The sequence below is a fragment of the Gallus gallus genome, chromosome 16 (assembly GCF_016699485.2).
Source record: "Gallus gallus isolate bGalGal1 chromosome 16, bGalGal1.mat.broiler.GRCg7b, whole genome shotgun sequence".
Lineage (NCBI taxonomy): Eukaryota > Metazoa > Chordata > Aves > Galliformes > Phasianidae > Gallus > Gallus gallus.
The window spans coordinates 2,022,113-2,040,100 of NC_052547.1; the positions used below are offsets into that span (position 1 = coordinate 2,022,113).

General features: G+C 48.1%; 2 protein-coding genes and 1 long non-coding RNA gene across 13 annotated transcripts in view; 2 read left to right on the plus strand and 1 right to left on the minus strand.

Moving 5' to 3' along the window:
- V-BG (V-region-like B-G antigen) overlaps positions 1-10,062 on the plus strand; it is a 12,685-nt gene extending 2,623 nt beyond the window's left edge. Inside the window, 29 exon segments of the mRNA NM_001030673.1 lie at positions 5,369-5,710; positions 6,135-6,239; positions 6,551-6,571; positions 6,917-6,937; positions 7,048-7,068; positions 7,173-7,193; positions 7,305-7,325; positions 7,429-7,449; positions 7,553-7,573; positions 7,681-7,701; positions 7,803-7,823; positions 7,934-7,954; positions 8,060-8,080; positions 8,183-8,203; positions 8,314-8,334; positions 8,439-8,459; positions 8,557-8,577; positions 8,685-8,705; positions 8,809-8,829; positions 8,940-8,960; positions 9,063-9,083; positions 9,186-9,206; positions 9,312-9,332; positions 9,436-9,456; positions 9,554-9,574; positions 9,682-9,702; positions 9,803-9,823; positions 9,923-9,943; positions 10,037-10,062. Coding sequence (NP_001025844.1) covers positions 5,369-5,710; positions 6,135-6,239; positions 6,551-6,571; positions 6,917-6,937; positions 7,048-7,068; positions 7,173-7,193; positions 7,305-7,325; positions 7,429-7,449; positions 7,553-7,573; positions 7,681-7,701; positions 7,803-7,823; positions 7,934-7,954; positions 8,060-8,080; positions 8,183-8,203; positions 8,314-8,334; positions 8,439-8,459; positions 8,557-8,577; positions 8,685-8,705; positions 8,809-8,829; positions 8,940-8,960; positions 9,063-9,083; positions 9,186-9,206; positions 9,312-9,332; positions 9,436-9,456; positions 9,554-9,574; positions 9,682-9,702; positions 9,803-9,823; positions 9,923-9,943; positions 10,037-10,062 — 1,019 coding nt within the window.
- BTN3A3L2 (butyrophilin subfamily 3 member A3-like 2) overlaps positions 1-17,716 on the plus strand; it is a 20,650-nt gene extending 2,934 nt beyond the window's left edge. The window contains exons 2-33 of one of the 7 annotated variants that reach the window (XM_046901559.1): positions 11,704-11,808; positions 12,162-12,503; positions 12,926-13,030; positions 13,343-13,363; positions 13,765-13,785; positions 13,896-13,916; positions 14,022-14,042; positions 14,153-14,173; positions 14,277-14,297; positions 14,396-14,416; positions 14,524-14,544; positions 14,766-14,786; positions 14,888-14,908; positions 15,011-15,031; positions 15,137-15,157; positions 15,263-15,283; positions 15,378-15,398; positions 15,506-15,526; positions 15,631-15,651; positions 15,754-15,774; positions 15,875-15,895; positions 16,003-16,023; positions 16,126-16,146; positions 16,256-16,276; positions 16,379-16,399; positions 16,475-16,519; positions 16,627-16,647; positions 16,749-16,769; positions 16,880-16,900; positions 17,003-17,023; positions 17,126-17,140; positions 17,235-17,716. In XM_046901559.1, coding sequence (XP_046757515.1) covers positions 11,704-11,808; positions 12,162-12,503; positions 12,926-13,030; positions 13,343-13,363; positions 13,765-13,785; positions 13,896-13,916; positions 14,022-14,042; positions 14,153-14,173; positions 14,277-14,297; positions 14,396-14,416; positions 14,524-14,544; positions 14,766-14,786; positions 14,888-14,908; positions 15,011-15,031; positions 15,137-15,157; positions 15,263-15,283; positions 15,378-15,398; positions 15,506-15,526; positions 15,631-15,651; positions 15,754-15,774; positions 15,875-15,895; positions 16,003-16,023; positions 16,126-16,146; positions 16,256-16,276; positions 16,379-16,399; positions 16,475-16,519; positions 16,627-16,647; positions 16,749-16,769; positions 16,880-16,900; positions 17,003-17,023; positions 17,126-17,140; positions 17,235-17,260 — 1,184 coding nt within the window. In that variant the 3' untranslated portion in view covers positions 17,261-17,716. Of the gene's footprint in view, positions 1-11,703; positions 11,809-12,161; positions 12,504-12,925; positions 13,031-13,342; positions 13,364-13,764; positions 13,786-13,895; positions 13,917-14,021; positions 14,043-14,152; positions 14,174-14,276; positions 14,298-14,395; positions 14,417-14,523; positions 14,545-14,765; positions 14,787-14,887; positions 14,909-15,010; positions 15,032-15,136; positions 15,158-15,262; positions 15,284-15,377; positions 15,399-15,505; positions 15,527-15,630; positions 15,652-15,753; positions 15,775-15,874; positions 16,024-16,125; positions 16,147-16,255; positions 16,277-16,378; positions 16,400-16,474; positions 16,648-16,748; positions 16,901-17,002; positions 17,024-17,125; positions 17,141-17,234 lie in introns of those variants that run through there. The other 6 variants (XM_040648766.2, XM_046901560.1, XM_040648767.2 and 3 more) reach the window with 6 other exon arrangements.
- Positions 3,339-17,988, minus strand: part of LOC107054701 — a 29,084-nt gene continuing 14,434 nt past the window's right edge. For 2 of the 5 annotated variants that reach the window (XR_005840194.2, XR_005840193.2), the window contains exons 2-4: positions 17,700-17,868; positions 5,295-10,664; positions 3,339-3,507 (exon numbers count right to left, since the gene is read on the minus strand). This is a non-coding gene — a long non-coding RNA (uncharacterized LOC107054701). Of the gene's footprint in view, positions 3,508-5,294; positions 10,665-12,087; positions 13,017-17,699; positions 17,869-17,988 lie in introns of all 5 variants that reach the window. The other 3 variants (XR_005840192.2, XR_005840191.2, XR_005840190.2) reach the window with 2 other exon arrangements.

The window sequence follows — 17,988 nt, forward strand, 5'->3', positions numbered from 1 at the left end:
CTCATCATGCGTTGGTTTTTCTTTCTGTTTTGCAGAGATTCAGAATTCAGTCTTGGGTAATTTGCAGTCACCAAACTGAGGGAATTTGTGGTCCCCCCAGAGGACAATCTATGGGACAAAAAATCCCCTCTGACCATACACTGCTTTTCTCTTTCTTTTCCAGAGAAACGGTATGAGAATACGGGTGAGTCTCCTCTCCCAAATTAAAACCATTGCGGTCTTCCTTTGTGAGCTGTAGGATGAGATGTTTCTCTCATCATGCACTGTTTCTGCTTTTCCTTTGAAGATTTAAGTGCTGCAAATCTCAGTATCGCTCCCTATGTACACGGAAGGAATGTGGGGTCTTCCCATGGGATGATAATCTCACTCTCCTCACAATGAGTTTCTTATTTGTTTCTTTTGCAGAGGAACTGGCTGCAGATCTGGGTGAGTGCTGCCTCCCAAACTAAGAAACAGGGGCCTGACTCTGTGAGCAGTGGGATGGGATGTTCCTCTCATCATGTGTTGCTTTTCTCTTCCATTACCAGAGGAACATCTTGCTGAGAAGGGTGAGTCTCCCCTGCCAAATTAAAAACATTGGAGTTTTCCTGTGTGAGCTGTGGGATGAGATGTTCCTCTCATCATGCACTGTTTCCGCTTTTCCTCTGCAGATTTAAGCACTGCAGATCTGAGTAAGTCTCCCTGCCTACAATGAAGGAATTTGGGGTCTTCCCATGGTTGATCCCATGATCATCTAACCCATCTCATCATGCATTTCTCATTGGTTCCTTTTGCAGAGCTACTAGCTGCAAAACTGGGTGAGTCCTCCCTCCCAAATTAAATAAAAAAAAGGGGTCTGCCTGTGTGAGCTGTGGGATGAGATGTTCCTCTCATCATGTGTTGCTTTTCTCTTTCTTTTCCAGTGGAACAAAGAGAAGCAGTGGGTGAGTCTTCTTCCCTAGACCCAAGGAACATGGGATGTTCAATGGGATGGCAAGCTGTCCCAATTCATCATGTGTTACTTTTCCTTTTTGGCAGAGGAATGGGATTCACAGCTGAGTAAGTTGCAGTCACTAAACTGAGGGAATCTGGGGTCATCCCAAGGGACTGCACACGGGATGAAAAATCCCCTCCGACCATGCACTCCTTTTCTCTTTCTTTTCCAGGGAAACAGTATGAAAAGTTGGGTGAGTCTCCATTTCCATACAAAAAAACGTTGGGGTCTTGCTTTGTGAGCTGGGGGATGAGATGTTCCTCTCATCATGCATTGACGCTGCTTCTCCTTTGCAGGTTCGTGTGCTGCAAATCTGAGTAAGCCTCCCTGCACTGAAGGAATTTGGGGTCTTCACATAGAAACAGCCATGGGATGGTAATCTCATCCTTCTCATCATGCATTGCTTATTTCTTTTGCAGAGACACAACTTAAAAAGTTGGGTGAGTCCTCTCTCCCATATTAGAAAAAAGGGCTTTCCTATGGGAGTTGTGGGATGAAACGTTCCTCTCATCACGCGTCACTTTTCTCTTTCTTTTTCAGAGAACGAAATTGAAGAAGTGGGTGAGTCTTCTTCCCTGAACCGAAGGAATCTGGGGTCTTCCCAAGGGACAATATATGGGCTGAAACGTCCCCTCTCACCATGTACTGCTTTTCTCTTTCTTTCACAGAGAAACACCTTAAAAAGATTGGTGAGTCTCCTCTCCCAAATTGAAATCACTGCTCTCTCCCTCTGTGAGCTGTGGGATGAGATGTTCCTCTCATCACTCACTGTTTCTGCTTTTCCTCTGCAGGTATACGTGCTCCTAATCTGAGTAAGTCTTCCTCCCCAAACCAAAGAGATTGGGGTCTTCCCTTGGGATCGGCCATGGGATGTTCATCTGACCCTTCTCATCATGCGTTTCTTATTGGTTCCTTTTGCAGGGCTACACATGGCAGAACTGGGTGAGTGCTCCCTCCCAAATTAACAACAAAGGGCTCTGCCTGTGTCAGCTCTTGGATGAGAGGCTCCTCTCATCATGCATTGCTTTTCTCTTCCATTTCCAGTGGATCAAGTTGAAGCAGTGGGTGAGTCTTCTTCCCCAAAGCAAAGGAATTTGAGGTTTTCCGTGGGATGACAAGATGTCCCACCTCAACATGCAGTGCTTTTTGTTTCTTGTTTTGCAGAGAATCGGAAATCAGAGTGGAGTAAGTCGAAGTCACTGAACTGAGCAAATTTGGGGTCTTCCCAAGGGACAGCATACGGGATGAAAAATCCCCTCTGATCATGCACTGCTTTTGTCTTTCTATTCCAGAGAGATATTTGACAAATATAGGTGAGTCTCCCCTCCCAAATTAAAAAACTGGGGTCTTCCTGTATGAGCTGTGGGATGAGATTTTCCTCTCATCATTTACTGTTTCTGCTTTTTCTTTCCAGGTTTACGTGCTGCAGAGCTGAGTAAGTTTCCCTCCATACAATGAAGGAATTTGGGGTCATCCCATGGGATCAGCCATGAGATGATCATCTGACCCTTTTCATCATGCGTTTCCTATTTGTTTCTTTTGCAGAAAAAAACGTTGCAGAACTGAGTGAGTCTCTGCTCCCAAATTAAAAACATCAGGGTCTGTCTGTGTGAGCTGTGGGATGAGATGCTCCTCTCATCGCGCATTGCTCTCCTCTTCCTTTTCCAGAGAAACGAATTGGAGCATTGGGTGAGTCCTCTTCCCTGTACCCGGGAATGCAGAGTTTCCCATGAGATGACAAGCTGTCCCAGCTCATCATGTGTTACTTTTCTCTTTCTTTTCTAATGGTAGAAACTAAAGAATTGGGTGAGTCTTCCCCAAACCAAAGCAATACGGGGTTTCCCATGGCATGACAAGCTGTCCCACCTCAGCATCCGTTGCTTTTCTCTTTCTTTTCCAGAAAAACCATCTAAAGAACAGGATTGAGAGATGAACTGCGCCTCACAGTAACCACAGGAGATAAGCTTCATAGACTGCTGATTGCACAGGATAGCAACATCGCCATAACGCAAAGCAAGAAAGGAAATCCACACGGGGAACAAGAGGAGCCAGTGTTTGTATTGAGTGAGAACACTGCAGTTCTGCAAGCCACAACTGCCTGAGGGACCACCAAACTGAGGGTGTGTGACCTCCATCTCAAATCCAGTTGGAAGAAAGAAACCATAGAAAAGAAGACTACAAGAGGAAGACAGAGATCCTGGGAAAGGGACAGACATTTTGGGAATTAACATGGCCATGTATCAGGGGTGAGGAATTCTAATGAATATGTAAGGCTTCTGGAAATATAAACATGCACACAGAAGTAAAGGTAGAAAACTGCTTTGGGTGTTAACACTGTTCTCTATCACAATATAATAAAGAATACCTGTTGATGGCAATGGATCATTGATTGTGATCAGTTATTGGGGTTTGGTTCCATGAAACAGGCTGAGTCTTCATCCCGGAACCAAAGCAACGTGGGCTCTATCGGATAACAAGCTGACCCTTCTCACCAGGCGCTGCTATTCCAGCACAACAAGGCTCTCTCCAGGAAGCTAAAAAGGAAGAAAATAAATTAATAGGCAAAAAAATACACAAAAACAAGAAAATTTTAAAAAGAATACTCCAAAAAAATCTATAATTATTACAAAAATAATAACTTAAAAAAAAACACACCAAACTTCCACCCTGGGAAAGCACCAACGACAGCCCTTTGTGTCCCATCGCGGTGCTATGAGAACAGCCACACACTTCAGAGTTGACCCCACAGCGGTGGGGACCTCCTCCACAACGACCCTCATCACTCACATAGAATGCCCAAAGTAAAAACAGCCCCAAAGGTTCCTCCTGGTGCTTCAGCCGCGTGTGTTCCTCATTCTGTTGTGCTGATGGTGACCATTAACCCAAGAGCTCATCGATGAGGTTATGGCTCGGGTGGGTGCTGCTGAACAAGCTTGGAGCCTAAAATGGTTCCAGCACACATCCCAGGGTACTGCTCTCCCCCTTTCACTCCCCACCATTACAGCTCTCCTTAATCAGAGGAATACAGATTCCATGCACTGAGTGCACTGAGCCATTGCCCACCTTCCCCACAAACCCCTCACTGTGGGAAGAGGGGCTCTGGGGGGATCACAGGGACAAACATTTAATAATTTCTGTATTAATGGTTGATTTACTTTAAAATCCTTACTGATTAAATAAACTACCACCCCTTGGGCATAGCTCAGAGCAAGTTCATGGAGCACAGCCCACAGCTTTCCTCTGTGCTAGGGCAATGCCTGGGTCCATGTTCATCCTGGGTGGATGCAGAGCCCCAGGGTGGTACATGAAGCTGCAATGGGATGTTGGTGTTCAGAGTTCTCCAACCGTTTGCCCCATTGCCAAAGGGGTAAAGTTCCTCAGTGTAATTTACCACACCCTGAAGCTAGGCAAAGACTGAAGCTGGGCAAAGGTAGAAGCCGGGCATAGCCACGCATTTCCTGCAGCTCAGGTGAGGGATTTCTGTCTCTGTGGGGCTCCTTGTAGGGGAAATCCTTGGGGGGTCACCTGCTCTGCCTCACAGCCTGTGAGGAGCACTGGCACTGCCCAAGGCAGAGGTGGCTGTGCTCATGGAACTCACGTTTGAGTGACCCCATTCCCTCCTCTCCTGGTGGCTGTAACCCTCTGGGCCCCTCTCCTCCTACAGCTCCTTCCTGCATATTCTTCCTCAACTTTTTCTAAATCTTCTTTCCAAATCTTCTTCCCCATCTGCTCCGGCACCTCCTTCTCCATCTCCTTCCCCAAACTCCTCCTTGTATCCCCTTCCCCAATCTCCTTCCCCCACCACCTTCTCCTATCATCTTCTCTCATCTTTTACCCATTTTCTACCCACATTCTGCCCCATCTCCTCCATCATCTCCTTCTCAGTCTCCTTCCTCTCTCTCCTTTCCCCAACTCCTTCCCCCCTCCTCTTCTCCAGCACAGATGGCCTTCACAACGGGCTGCAACCACCCCAGTTTCACCCTCCCCTGGAGGACCCTCCTGCCTTATCTCGTGGCTCTGCACCTCCTCCAGCCGGGATCAGGTAGGGGTCCTGTGGGGCTGCTGTGCCTGGCACAGGTGTTGCTGTGGGGTGGGGGAGCAGCCATGGGGCAGGGAGGACCCATGTCCAGCACCCAGCCTCGCTTGGGTTTCTCTTTCACTTGGGCTATTTCATGAAATGTGTGATTTCGGGTGGAATTTCTGTCCCTTCTTCACCTCCACCACAGGGTGTGAGTGGGCTCCCACCCCCAGCAATCCTTCCCCGCTCCCTCCTGATCCCTCCCCACTGCTTTTACATGGGATGGAGCACACACCAACTCACCCTGTGCCGCTCCATGCCCCCACATTAACACAGACACCATCTCACCATCTCTTCGTGCCCTTCTCATTGCCCAGCCCAGCTCAGGGTGGTGGCACCGAGCCTCCGTGTCACTGCCATCGTGGGACAGGATGTCGTGCTGCGCTGCCACTTGTGCCCTTGCAAGGATGCTTGGAGATTGGACATCAGATGGATCCTGCAGCGGTCCTCTGGTTTTGTGCACCACTACCAAAATGGAGAGGACCTGGAGCAAATGCAGGAATATAAAGGGAGGACAGAACTGCTCAGGGATGGTCTCTATGATGGAAACCTGGATTTGCGCATCACTGCTGTGAGCACCTCCGATAGTGGCTCATACAGCTGTGCTGTGCAGGATGGTGATGGCTATGCAGACGCTGTGGTGGACCTGGAGGTGTCAGGTCAGTGGCTGGGGTGATGTCTCCAGGTGTCCCTGGGTTTGTGTGTCCCATCCGACCTCTGTCCATCCTCATCCTCACATCCATGGATGGAGAACTGAAGGACAGCAGCCTTTGGAAGAGCTCAGGGCTGAACAGCTCCATGAGATGCTGGAGTTGGATCGGGCACATGGTGTAATTTGAAAATGGATATGCATGGATGAGGTGGTTGGGTTGGGTTTCTGGGATGGGTTTCTCCACATCTCAGTGGCAGAGGGCACACGATGCTGAGCAGCTCCTCCGCCTGTGCCAATATGGGGACGCTGCCATTGTGTGTCACTGCTCCCTGGTTGTTGTCCCTTCGGGTTCTGTGATCTCCAGAAGTCGAAGTCGTGTTTGTCCACATAAGGCAGTGGAAAAGGAACCCTTGTCCTGATGTCTTTTCCAGATCCCTTTTCCCAGATCGTCCATCCCTGGAAGGTGGCTCTGGCTGTGGTCGTCACAATTCTCGTTGGGTCATTTGTCATCATTGTTTTTCTCTGTAGGAAGAAAGGTGAGCTGAGAGCGGAGGGGATGGAGCACAGGGAGGTGTTGTTCATGGACAGGGATGGTCGGGGTGGTGCTGAGCTCTGGTGTACAGAGGTACACAGGAGGAGGAAGGGAGATTTTTCCTGACATTCCCACTGCCCATTAAATAACATTTGCCTTTCTTTTGGGGAATGAAGGAAGGAAAAAAAGAAGTGTGGGTGGGCAGATAGGAAAGTGGGTGGACCGTGGGGCAGGTGGAAAGGTCCAGACCCTCGGGGGACGTCCCCAAAACCAAGCTGCCCTGCTGACTACCTCTTCCTCCAATTTGTTTTCCAGCGGCACAGAGCAGAGAGCTGAGTGAGTCCTTCCAGCCCCTTCCACCACCAAAGTCCCTTTAATGGAACTGATAGAAGACTGCAGAGTGCTGGGTTTATGCCTTGTGCTGGGGCCATGGGATCTATGGGACCTTGGGATGTGTTGGGGCCGTGGGATGTGCTGGGGTCGTGGGATCTGTCAACCCTGATTGATCCACTTCAGAACTCTTGCCCAATCGGTTCCTTCCGATTCATTTAACTCCTTCTTGAGGCCAAAGTGGTCATTGGCCACATCCCAGAAAAAAGGGTTTGGGGTCAGGGTGTGGGAGCTGATGGCATGGAAACGTGTCCCCTCTGACCATGCATTTCATTTGCTTCTATTTTGCAGAGAGAAAAGATGCAGCGTTGGGTAAGTCTCCTCCCCATATGTGAGGGAATTCAGGGTGTCCCCATGGCATCAGCAGTGGGATGAGCAGCTGTCCGCTCTGACCATGCACTGCTCTGCTCTTTCTTTTCCAGCGGAACTAGATGAGATATCGGGTGAGTCTCCATTCCCAATTGTATTCTTTCAAATGTTCTGCCTTGGGGAGCTGTGGGATAGGATGTTCTTCTCACCATGCACTGATTCTACCTTTCCATTGCAGGTTTAAGTGCTGAAAATCTGAGTAAGTGTCCCTCCTGACACTGAAGGAATTTGGGGTCTTCCCATGGGATCAGCCATTGAATGAAAACATGGCCCCCTCTCTTCATGCATTTCCTATTTCTTACCTTTGCAGAGAAATTAGCTTCAAAACTGAGTGAGTGCTCCCTCCCAAACTCAAAGTAAAGAGAGTCTGCCTGTGTGAGCTGTGGGATGAGATGTTCCACTCATCGTGCATTGCTTTTCTCTTTATTTTCCAGACGAAAATGCTGACGAAGTGGGTGAGTCTACATTCACTAATGCAAAGAAATATGGGGTCTCCCAAGGGATGACAAGCTGTCCCGCATCATCATTTGGTGCTTCTTCTGTCTTTTTTTTTTGCAGAGGATTGCAATTCAGAGCTGAGTAAGTTGCAGTCACTGAACTGAGGGAATGTGGGGTCTTCCCAAGGGACTGTGCATGGGATGAAAAATCCCCTCTGACCATGCACTGCTTTTCTCTTTCTTTCCCAGAGAAAGACTGTGAAGAGATGGGTGAGTCCCCCCTCCCAAAATTAAAACGTTGGGGTCCTCATGTGGGAGCTGTGGATGAGATGTTCCTCTCATCACGCACTGTTTCTACATTTCCTTTGCAGGTTCTGGCGTTGCAGATCTGAGTAAGTCTCCCTACCAGCACGGAAGGAATTTGTGGTCTTCCCATGGGATCAGCCATGGGATGATCATCTGACCCCTCTCATCATGCATTTCATATTCGTTCCTTTTGCAGAGGAACTGGCTGCAAAATTGGGTGAGTGTTGCCTCCCAAATTAAATTAAAAAAGGGGGTCTGCCTGGGCTCGCTGTGGGATAGGATCTTCCTCTCACTGTGTGTTGCTTTTCCCTTTCTTTTCCAGAGGAATATATTGCAGTGAATCGTGAGTCTCCCCTCCGAAATTATAAATGCTGGGGAAATCTTGTGTGAGCTGTGGGATGAGCTCTTCCTCTCATCATGCACTGTTTCTGCTTTTCCTTTGCAGGGAGAAGGAATGTAAAGTTGAGTGAGTCTCTCTTCCCAAACCAAACAGATTTGGGGTCTTCCCATGGGATCAGCCATGGGATGATAATCGGACCCTTCTCATCATGCATTTCTTATTGGTTCCTTTTGCAGATAATATAGCTGCCAAACTGGGTGAGTCCCCCCTCACAGATTACATAAAAAATGGGGTCTGCCTGTGTGAGCTGTGGGATGAGATGTTCCTCTCATCATGTACTACTTTTCTCTTCCTTTTCCAGCACAACAAACTAAAGAATTGGGTGAGTCTTCTTTCCCCAAACAAAGAAATACGGGATTCCCATGGGATGACAAGCTGTGCCACCTCATCATGCCCTGTTTTTTCTGTCCTTTTTGCAGAGAAACAGCATTCACAGTTCCGTAAGTTGCAGTCACTAAACTGAAGGAATGTGGGGTCTTCCCAAAGTCCTGCATACGGGATGAAAAATCCCCTCTGACCATGCACTGCTTTTCTCTTTCTATTCCAGACAGACACTTTCAGCGTATGGGTGAGTCTCTCCCCCCCAAATTAAAAACGCTGGGGTCTTCCTATGGGAGCTGTGGGATGAGATTTTCCTCTCATCACACACTCCTTCTGCTTTTCCATTGCAGATTTAAGTGCTGTAAACCAGAGTAAGTCTCCCTCCCTGCACTGAAGGAACTTACAGTTTTCCCATGGGATCAGCCATGGGATGATCATCCGACTCTTCTCATCATAAATTTCGTCTTTCTTTCTTTTGTAGAGAAACTGGTTACAAAACTGGGTGAGTCCAACCTCCCAAACTAAATTAAAAGCAGTCAGACTTTGTGAGCTGTGGGATGAGACGTTCTTCTCATCATGTGCTGCTTTCCTTTTACTTTTCCAGAGGAACACTTTGAATGGATGGGTGAGTCTCCCCTCCCAAATTAAAAATATTGGGGTCCTCCTGTGTGAGCTGTGGGATGAGCTGTTCCTCCCATCATGCACTGGTTCTAATTTTCCTTTGCAGAGAGAAGGAATGTAAATTTGGGTGAGTCTTCTTCCCCAACCAAAGGGATTTGGGGTCTTCCATGGGATCAGCCATGGGATGATAACCTGAACCTTATCACATATTTCTTATTTGTTCTTTTTGCAGAGATACCAGCTGTAATACTGGGTGAGTCCTCCCTCCCAAATTAAATACAAAAGGGGATCTGCCTGTGTGAGCTGTGGGATGAGGTGTTCCTCTCATCACGCATTATTTTCTCTTTCTTTTCCAGGGCAACAAGCTAAAGAATCAGGTGAGTCTTCTTCCCTGTCCCAAAGGACTATGGGTTTCCCATGGGATGACAAGCTGTGCCACCTCATCATGAGGTGCTTCTTCTTTCTTTTTTGCAGAGAAACAGAAATCGGAGCTGAGTAAGTTGCAGTCACTGAACTGAGGGAATGTGGGGTCTTCCCAAAGTCTTGTGTATGGGATGAAAAATCCCCTCTGACCATGCACTGCTTTTCTCCTCCTTTGCCAGAGGAGCGCCATGAGGAGATGGGTGAGTCTCCCCTCCCATATTAAAATCGTTGGGGTCTTCCTGTGTGAGCTGTGGGATGAGATGTTCCTCTCATCATGCGATGCTTTTCTCTCTTTTCCAGCAGAACAAACTGAAGCAGTGGGTGAGTCTTTGTCCCCAAACCAAAGGAATATGGGGCAATCCATGGGATGACAAGCTGTCCCATCTCATCGTGCATTGCTTTCCTATTCCTTTTTTCTAGTGGTAGATACTGAAGAAGCGGGTGAGTCTTTCCCAAACCAAAGCAATACGGGGTTTCCCATGGCATGACAAGCTGTCCAACCTCAGCATCCGTTCCTTTTTATTTCTTTTCCAGAAAAACCATCTGAAGACTTGGATTGAGAAATGAACTGCGCCTCACAGTAACCACAGGAGTTAAGCTTCATAGATCAATTACTACACAGCATAAAATCCACGATTCCACAAACAGAGCAAGGAAATCCACGAGAACAAGAGGAGCCAGTGTTTGTGTTGAGTGAGAACACTGCAGTTCTGTCAGCCAAAGCTGCCTGAGGGACCGCCGAATTGAGGGTGTGCGACCTCCAACTCAAAGCCAATTGGAAGAAAGAAACCATAGAAAGGAAGGAAAGGGGAGGGAGACAGAGATCCTGGAAGAGATATGGGCATTTGGGGAAATAGTGTGACCGTGTATCAGGCTTTGTGGACATCTAACGAATATGTCATGTTTTTGTAAATACAAGCATGCACGCAGAAACAAAGGTAGAAAACTGCTTTGGGTGTTAGCACTGTTCTCTGTCCCTATATAATAAAGAATACCTGCTGATGGCAATGGATCATTGATTGTGAGCAGTTATTGGGGTTTGGTTCCTTGGAACAGGCTGAGTCTTCATCCCGGAACCAAAGGGGCTCTGGCTGTCGGATAAGAAGCCGACCCTTCTCACCATGCGTGGCGTTTCCAACTGAACAAGGCTCCCTCCAATGAGCTAACAAGGAAGAAAAGAAGTTCACAGACAAATACATAAATAAATGCACAGAAGTAAGAGAATAAACAATGGTACTTAGAAAAAAAACATCTGCAATGAAAGCAGAGAGGTCTCTGCCCTCGGAGTGAGGCCAGGACGGCTCACTGTCACGTCACGATAAGAGAGCAGGAAAGATGCTGTTGCCCTTATCTTCATAAGGATGCAAAGCAGATGCTTCTGCTGCACACAACGCCAGCAGAGGACCATTTGGGTACCCCCCCTTAAGGGCACTTAGAAGTGCACAGCGCGGAACACTCCGAGCCTTTGTGAGGATGAGTGCCGGCCTTCATCCAACGGCCACCAGATGGGGCACAGACACCCTCACGACATTTTATGACACAGTATGCAACCAATGTCTCAGCAATGTGCTGAATACATACACACTTTGCCTACAGACCTGCACTCACTGCTCTCCTCAGGGTGCACATTGGGTGCAGAGACCCCCTGAGCTCCCAGCACTGTATTAAAGCAATTCCTGCTTGACACAACCCATTGCCAGCCCACATTACTGGGTCGGATCTCCCGGCTTCATTTCTCTCCATCCCTGAGGTCCCCTCCTCCTGTCTGACTGCTGCAGGGCGGATGATCACCCCCTGTCTGCACCCCTCCCTGCGCTATCTGCAGCCCTTCAGATGCACTGCACCCCGTTTGCACTCCCTGCCCCCCCTTTGTACACATGGGGGGGATATCAGCCCTCTTCCTTCCACCCACCCTTATCAGAGCCGCTGTGCTGCTGAGGGAGGCGGATGGGACGGCTGCATCGCTCCCCCTCAGCTTCACAGAGCTGCTTTACTCTGCTTTGCACAACGATCCCTCGTTGTGAGACTCCACTGCAAAGCTGATCCGCTCGAGCTCTCTTCTCCTACAGTTTCTGCCCTCATATTCTCCCCACACTTCTTCCCCATATTCTTTCCAAATCCTCTTCAGCATCTTCTCCACCATCTCCTTCTCAGTATCCTTCCTCTCTCTCCCTAAATTCTTCTCCCCTTCTCTTCTCCAGTACAGATGGCCTTCACATCGGGCTGCAACCACCCCAGATTCACCCTCCCCTGGAGGACACTCCTGCCTTATCTCCTGGCTCTGCACCTCCTCCAGCCGGGATCAGGTAGGGGTCCTGTGGGGCTGCTGTGCCTGGCACAGGTGTTGCTGTGAGGTGGGGGAGCAGCCATGGGGCAGGGAGGACCCATGCCCAGCACACAGCCCTGCTTGGCTTTCTCTTTCACTTGGGCTATTTCATGAAATGTGTGATATTGGGTGGAATTTTTGTCTCTTCTTCACCTCCACCACACGGTGTGAGTGGGCTCCCACCCCCAGCAATCCTTGCCCGCTCCCTCCTGATCCCTCCCCACTGCTTTTACATGGGATGGAGCACACACCAACTCACCCTGTGCCGCTCCATGTCCCCACATTAACACAGCCACCATCTCACCATCTCTCCATGACCTTCTCATTGCACAGCTCAGCTTACAGTGGTAGCACCGAGCCTCCGTGTCACTGCCATCGTGGGACAGGATGTCGTGCTGCGCTGCCACTTGTCCCCTTGCAAGGATGCTTGGAGCTCAGACATCAGATGGATACAGCTGCGGTCCTCTGGGATTGTGCACCACTACCAAAATGGAGAGGACCTGGAGCAAATGCAGGAATATAAAGGGAGAACAGAACTGCTCAGGGATGGTCTCTATGATGGAAACCTGGATTTGCGCATCACTGCTGTGAGCTCCTCCGATAGTGGCTCATACAGCTGTGCTGTGCAGGATGGTGATGGCTATGCAGACGCTGTGGTGGACCTGGAGGTGTCAGGTCAGTGGCTGGGGTGATGTCTCCAGGTGTCACTGGGTTTGTGTGTCCCATCCGACCTCTGTCCATTCTCATCCTCACGTCCATGGATGGAGAACTGAAGAACAGCAGCCTTTGGAAGAGGTTGGGGCTGAATTGCTCCTTGAGATGCTGGAGTTGCAGCGGGTGCAGTTTGATTTGTGGATAAGTCTGCATGGATGAAGTGGTTGGGTTGGGTTTCTGGGATGCCTTTCTCCATGGCTCAGTGGCAGTGGGCACATGATGCTGAGCAGCTCCTCTGCCTGTGCCAATATGGGGACGCTGCCATTGTGTGTCACTGCTCCCTGGTTGCTGCCCCTTTGGGTTCTGTGATCTCGAGAAGTCAAAGTCATGCTTCTCCACATAAGGCAGTGGAAAAGGAACTATTTTCCTGATGTTTTTTCCAGATCCCTTTTCCCAGATCCTTCATCCCTGGAAGGTGGCTCTGGCTGTGATCGTCACACTTCTGGTTGGGTCATTTGTCATCATTGCTTTTCTCTATAGGAAGAAAGGTGAGCTGACAGTGGAGGGGATGGAGCACAGGGAGGTGTTGTGCATGGACAGGGATGGTCGGGGTGGTGCTGAGCTCTGGTCCATGGAGGTACACAGGAGGAGGAAGGGAGATTTTTCCTGACATTCCCACTGCCCATTAAATAACATTTGCCTTTCTTTTGGGGAATAAAGGGGAAGAAGAAAAGGGGTGTGGGTGGGCAGACAGGAATGTGGCTGGACCGTGCGGCAGACGGAAAGGTCCAGACCCTCTGGAGTTGTCCCCAGAACCAAGCTGCCCTGCTGACTACCTCTTCCTCCAATTTGTTTTCCAGCGGCACAGAGCAGAGAGCTGAGTGAGTCCTTCCAGCCCCTTCCACCACCAAAGTCCTTTTAATGGAACTGATAGAAGACTGCAGAGTGCTGGGTTTATGCCATGTGCTGGGGCTGTGGGATGTTTGGGGCCTTGGGATGTTGGGATCTTGGGATGTGTTGGGTTCGTGGGATGTGTTGGGGCCTTGGAATGAAGTGGGGTCGTGGGAAGTACTGAGGTTGTGGGATGTGTCGATCCTGACTGATTCATATGAAAAACTCTTCCCCAGTAGTTCCCTTCTAGTTGTTTTAATTCATTCCTGGGACCAAAGTGGTTATTGGCCATATCCTAGAACAAAAATATTTGGGGTCTAGGTATGCAAGCAGCCATGGGATGAGGAGGTGTTCCCTCTGACCATACATTCCCATTGCTTCTATTTTGCAGAGGGGAAAGATGCAGCACTGGGTAAGTCTCCTTCCCCTAAGTGAGGGAATTCAGGGTCTCCCCATGGCGTTAGCCATGGGATGAGCAGCTGTCCCCTCTGACCATGCACTGCTCTGCTCTTTCTTTTCCAGCGGAACTACCTGCGATATTGGGTGAGTCTCCACTCCCAATTTTATTTTTTTCCAATGCTCTTCCTATGGGAGCTGTGGGATGAAATGTTCCTCTCATCACGCTCTGTTTCTGCTTTTCCTTTCCAGGTGTATGTGCTGCAAATCTGAGTAAGTCTCCCTCCCTACACAGAAGGAATTTGGGGTCTTCCCATGGGATCAGCCATGGGATGATCATCTGACCCTTCTCATCATGCATTTCCTATTTGTTTCTTTTGCAGAGATCCTAGCTTCAAAACTGAGTGAGTGCTCCCTCCCAAACTAAAAGTAAAGGGGCTCTGCCTGTGTGAGCTGTGGGATGAGATGTTCCACTCATCATGCATTGCTTTTCACTTCCTTTTCCAGTGAAACAAATGGAAAAATTGGGTAAGTGTTCTTCCCCAAACCAAAGCAATATGGGGTTTCTCATGGGATGAAAGGCTGTCCCACCTCATCATGCGTTGGTTTTTCTTTCTGTTTTGCAGAGATTCAGAATTCAGTCTTGGGTAATTTGCAGTCACCAAACTGAGGGAATTTGTGGTCCCCCCAGAGGACAATCTATGGGACAAAAAATCCCCTCTGACCATACACTGCTTTTCTCTTTCTTTTCCAGAGAAATGGTATGAGAATACGGGTGAGTCTCCTCTCCCAAATTAAAACCATTGCGGTCTTCCTTTGTGAGCTGTAGGATGAGATGTTTCTCTCATCATGCACTGTTTCTGCTTTTCCTTTGAAGATTTAAGTGCTGCAAATCTCAGTATCGCTCCCTATGTACACGGAAGGAATGTGGGGTCTTCCCATGGGATGATAATCTCACTCTCCTCACAATGAGTTTCTTATTTGTTTCTTTTGCAGAGGAACTGGCTGCAGATCTGGGTGAGTGCTGCCTCCCAAACTAAGAAACAGGGGCCTGACTCTGTGAGCAGTGGGATGGGATGTTCCTCTCATCATGTGTTGCTTTTCTCTTCCATTACCAGAGGAACATCTTGCTGAGAAGGGTGAGTCTCCCCTGCCAAATTAAAAACATTGGAGTTTTCCTGTGTGAGCTGTGGGATGAGATGTTCCTCTCATCATGCACTGTTTCCGCTTTTCCTCTGCAGATTTAAGCACTGCAGATCTGAGTAAGTCTCCCTGCCTACAATGAAGGAATTTGGGGTCTTCCCATGGTTGATCCCATGATCATCTAACCCATCTCATCATGCATTTCTCATTGGTTCCTTTTGCAGAGCTACTAGCTGCAAAACTGGGTGAGTCCTCCCTCCCAAATTAAATAAAAAAAAGGGGTCTGCCTGTGTGAGCTGTGGGATGAGATGTTCCTCTCATCATGTGTTGCTTTTCTCTTTCTTTTCCAGTGGAACAAAGAGAAGCAGTGGGTGAGTCTTCTTCCCTAGACCCAAGGAACATGGGATGTTCAATGGGATGGCAAGCTGTCCCAATTCATCATGTGTTACTTTTCCTTTTTGGCAGAGGAATGGGATTCACAGCTGAGTAAGTTGCAGTCACTAAACTGAGGGAATCTGGGGTCATCCCAAGGGACTGCACACGGGATGAAAAATCCCCTCCGACCATGCACTCCTTTTCTCTTTCTTTTCCAGGGAAACAGTATGAAAAGTTGGGTGAGTCTCCATTTCCATACAAAAAAAACGTTGGGGTCTTGCTTTGTGAGCTGGGGGATGAGATGTTCCTCTCATCATGCATTGACGCTGCTTCTCCTTTGCAGGTTCGTGTGCTGCAAATCTGAGTAAGCCTCCCTGCACTGAAGGAATTTGGGGTCTTCACATAGAAACAGCCATGGGATAGTAATCTCATCCTTCTCATCATGCATTGCTTATTTCTTTTGCAGAGACACAACTTAAAAAGTTGGGTGAGTCCTCTCTCCCATATTAGAAAAAAGGGCTTTCCTATGGGAGTTGTGGGATGAAACATTCCTCTCATCACGCGTCACTTTTCTCTTTCTTTTTCAGAGAACGAAATTGAAGAAGTGGGTGAGTCTTCTTCCCTGAACCGAAGGGATTTGGGGTCTTCCCAAGGGACAACATATGGGCTGAAACGTCCCCTCTCACCATGTACTGATTTTCTCTTTCTTTCACAGAGAAACACCTTAAAAAGATTGGTGAGTGTCCTCTCCCAAATTGAAATCACTGCTCTCTCCCTCTGTGAGCTGTGGGATGAGATGTTTCTCTCATCATTCACTGTTTCTGCTTTTCCTCTGCAGGTATACGTGCTCCTAATCTGAGTAAGTCTTCCTCCCCAAACCAAAGAGATTGGGGTCTTCCCTTGGGATCGGCCATGGGATGTTCATCTGACCCTTCTCATCATGCGTTTCTTATTGGTTCCTTTTGCAGGGCTACACATGGCAGAACTGGGTGAGTGCTCCCTCCCAAATTAACAACAAAGGGCTCTGCCTGTGTCAGCTCTTGGATGAGAGGCTCCTCTCATCATGCATTGCTTTTCTCTTCCATTTCCAGTGGATCAAGTTGAAGCAGTGGGTGAGTCTTCTTCCCCAAAGCAAAGGAATTTGAGGTTTTCCGTGGGATGACAAGATGTCCCACCTCAACATGCAGTGCTTTTTGTTTCTTGTTTTGCAGAGAATCGGAAATCAGAGTGGAGTAAGTCGAAGTCACTGAACTGAGCGAATTTGGGGTCTTCCCAAGGGACAGCATACGGGATGAAAAATCCCCTCTGATCATGCACTGCTTTTGTCTTTCTATTCCAGAGAGATATTTGACAAATATAGGTGAGTCTCCCCTCCCAAATTAAAAAACTGGGGTCTTCCTGTATGAGCTGTGGGATGAGATTTTCCTCTCATCATTTACTGTTTCTGCTTTTTCTTTCCAGGTTTACGTGCTGCAGAGCTGAGTAAGTTTCCCTCCATACAATGAAGGAATTTGGGGTCATCCCATGGGATCAGCCATGAGATGATCATCTGACCCTTTTCATCATGCGTTTCCTATTTGTTTCTTTTGCAGAAAAAAACGTTGCAGAACTGAGTGAGTCTCTGCTCCCAAATTAAAAACATCAGGGTCTGTCTGTGTGAGCTGTGGGATGAGATGCTCCTCTCATCGCGCATTGCTCTCCTCTTCCTTTTCCAGAGAAACGAATTGGAGCATTGGGTGAGTCCTCTTCCCTGTACCCGGGAATGCAGAGTTTCCCATGAGATGACAAGCTGTCCCAGCTCATCATGTGTTACTTTTCTCTTTCTTTTCTAATGGTAGAAACTAAAGAATTGGGTGAGTCTTCCCCAAACCAAAGCAATACGGGGTTTCCCATGGCATGACAAGCTGTCCCACCTCAGCATCCGTTGCTTTTCTCTTTCTTTTCCAGAAAAACCATCTAAAGAACAGGATTGAGAGATGAACTGCGCCTCACAGTAACCACAGGAGATAAGCTTCATAGACTGCTGATTGCACAGGATAGCAACATCGCCATAACGCAAAGCAAGAAAGGAAATCCACACGGGGAACAAGAGGAGCCAGTGTTTGTATTGAGTGAGAACACTGCAGTTCTGCAAGCCACAACTGCCTGAGGGACCACCAAACTGAGGGTGTGTGACCTCCATCTCAAATCCAGTTGGAAGAAAGAAACCATAGAAAAGAAGACTACAAGAGGAAGACAGAGATCCTGGGAAAGGGACAGACATTTTGGGAATTAACATGGCCATGTATCAGGGGTGAGGAATTCTAATGAATATGTAAGGCTTCTGGAAATATAAACATGCACACAGAAGTAAAGGTAGAAAACTGCTTTGGGTGTTAACACTGTTCTCTATCACAATATAATAAAGAATACCTGTTGATGGCAATGGATCATTGATTGTGATCAGTTATTGGGGTTTGGTTCCATGAAACAGGCTGAGTCTTCATCCCGGAACCAAAGCAACGTGGGCTCTATCGGATAACAAGCTGACCCTTCTCACCAGGCGCTGCTATTCCAGCACAACAAGGCTCTCTCCAGGAGGCTAAAAAGGAAGAAAAGAAAATAATAGGAAAAAAAAAAAAAAACACAGAACCAAGAAAATTTTAAAAAGAATACTCCAAAAAATCTAGAATTACTACAAAAATAATAACTTTAAAAAAAC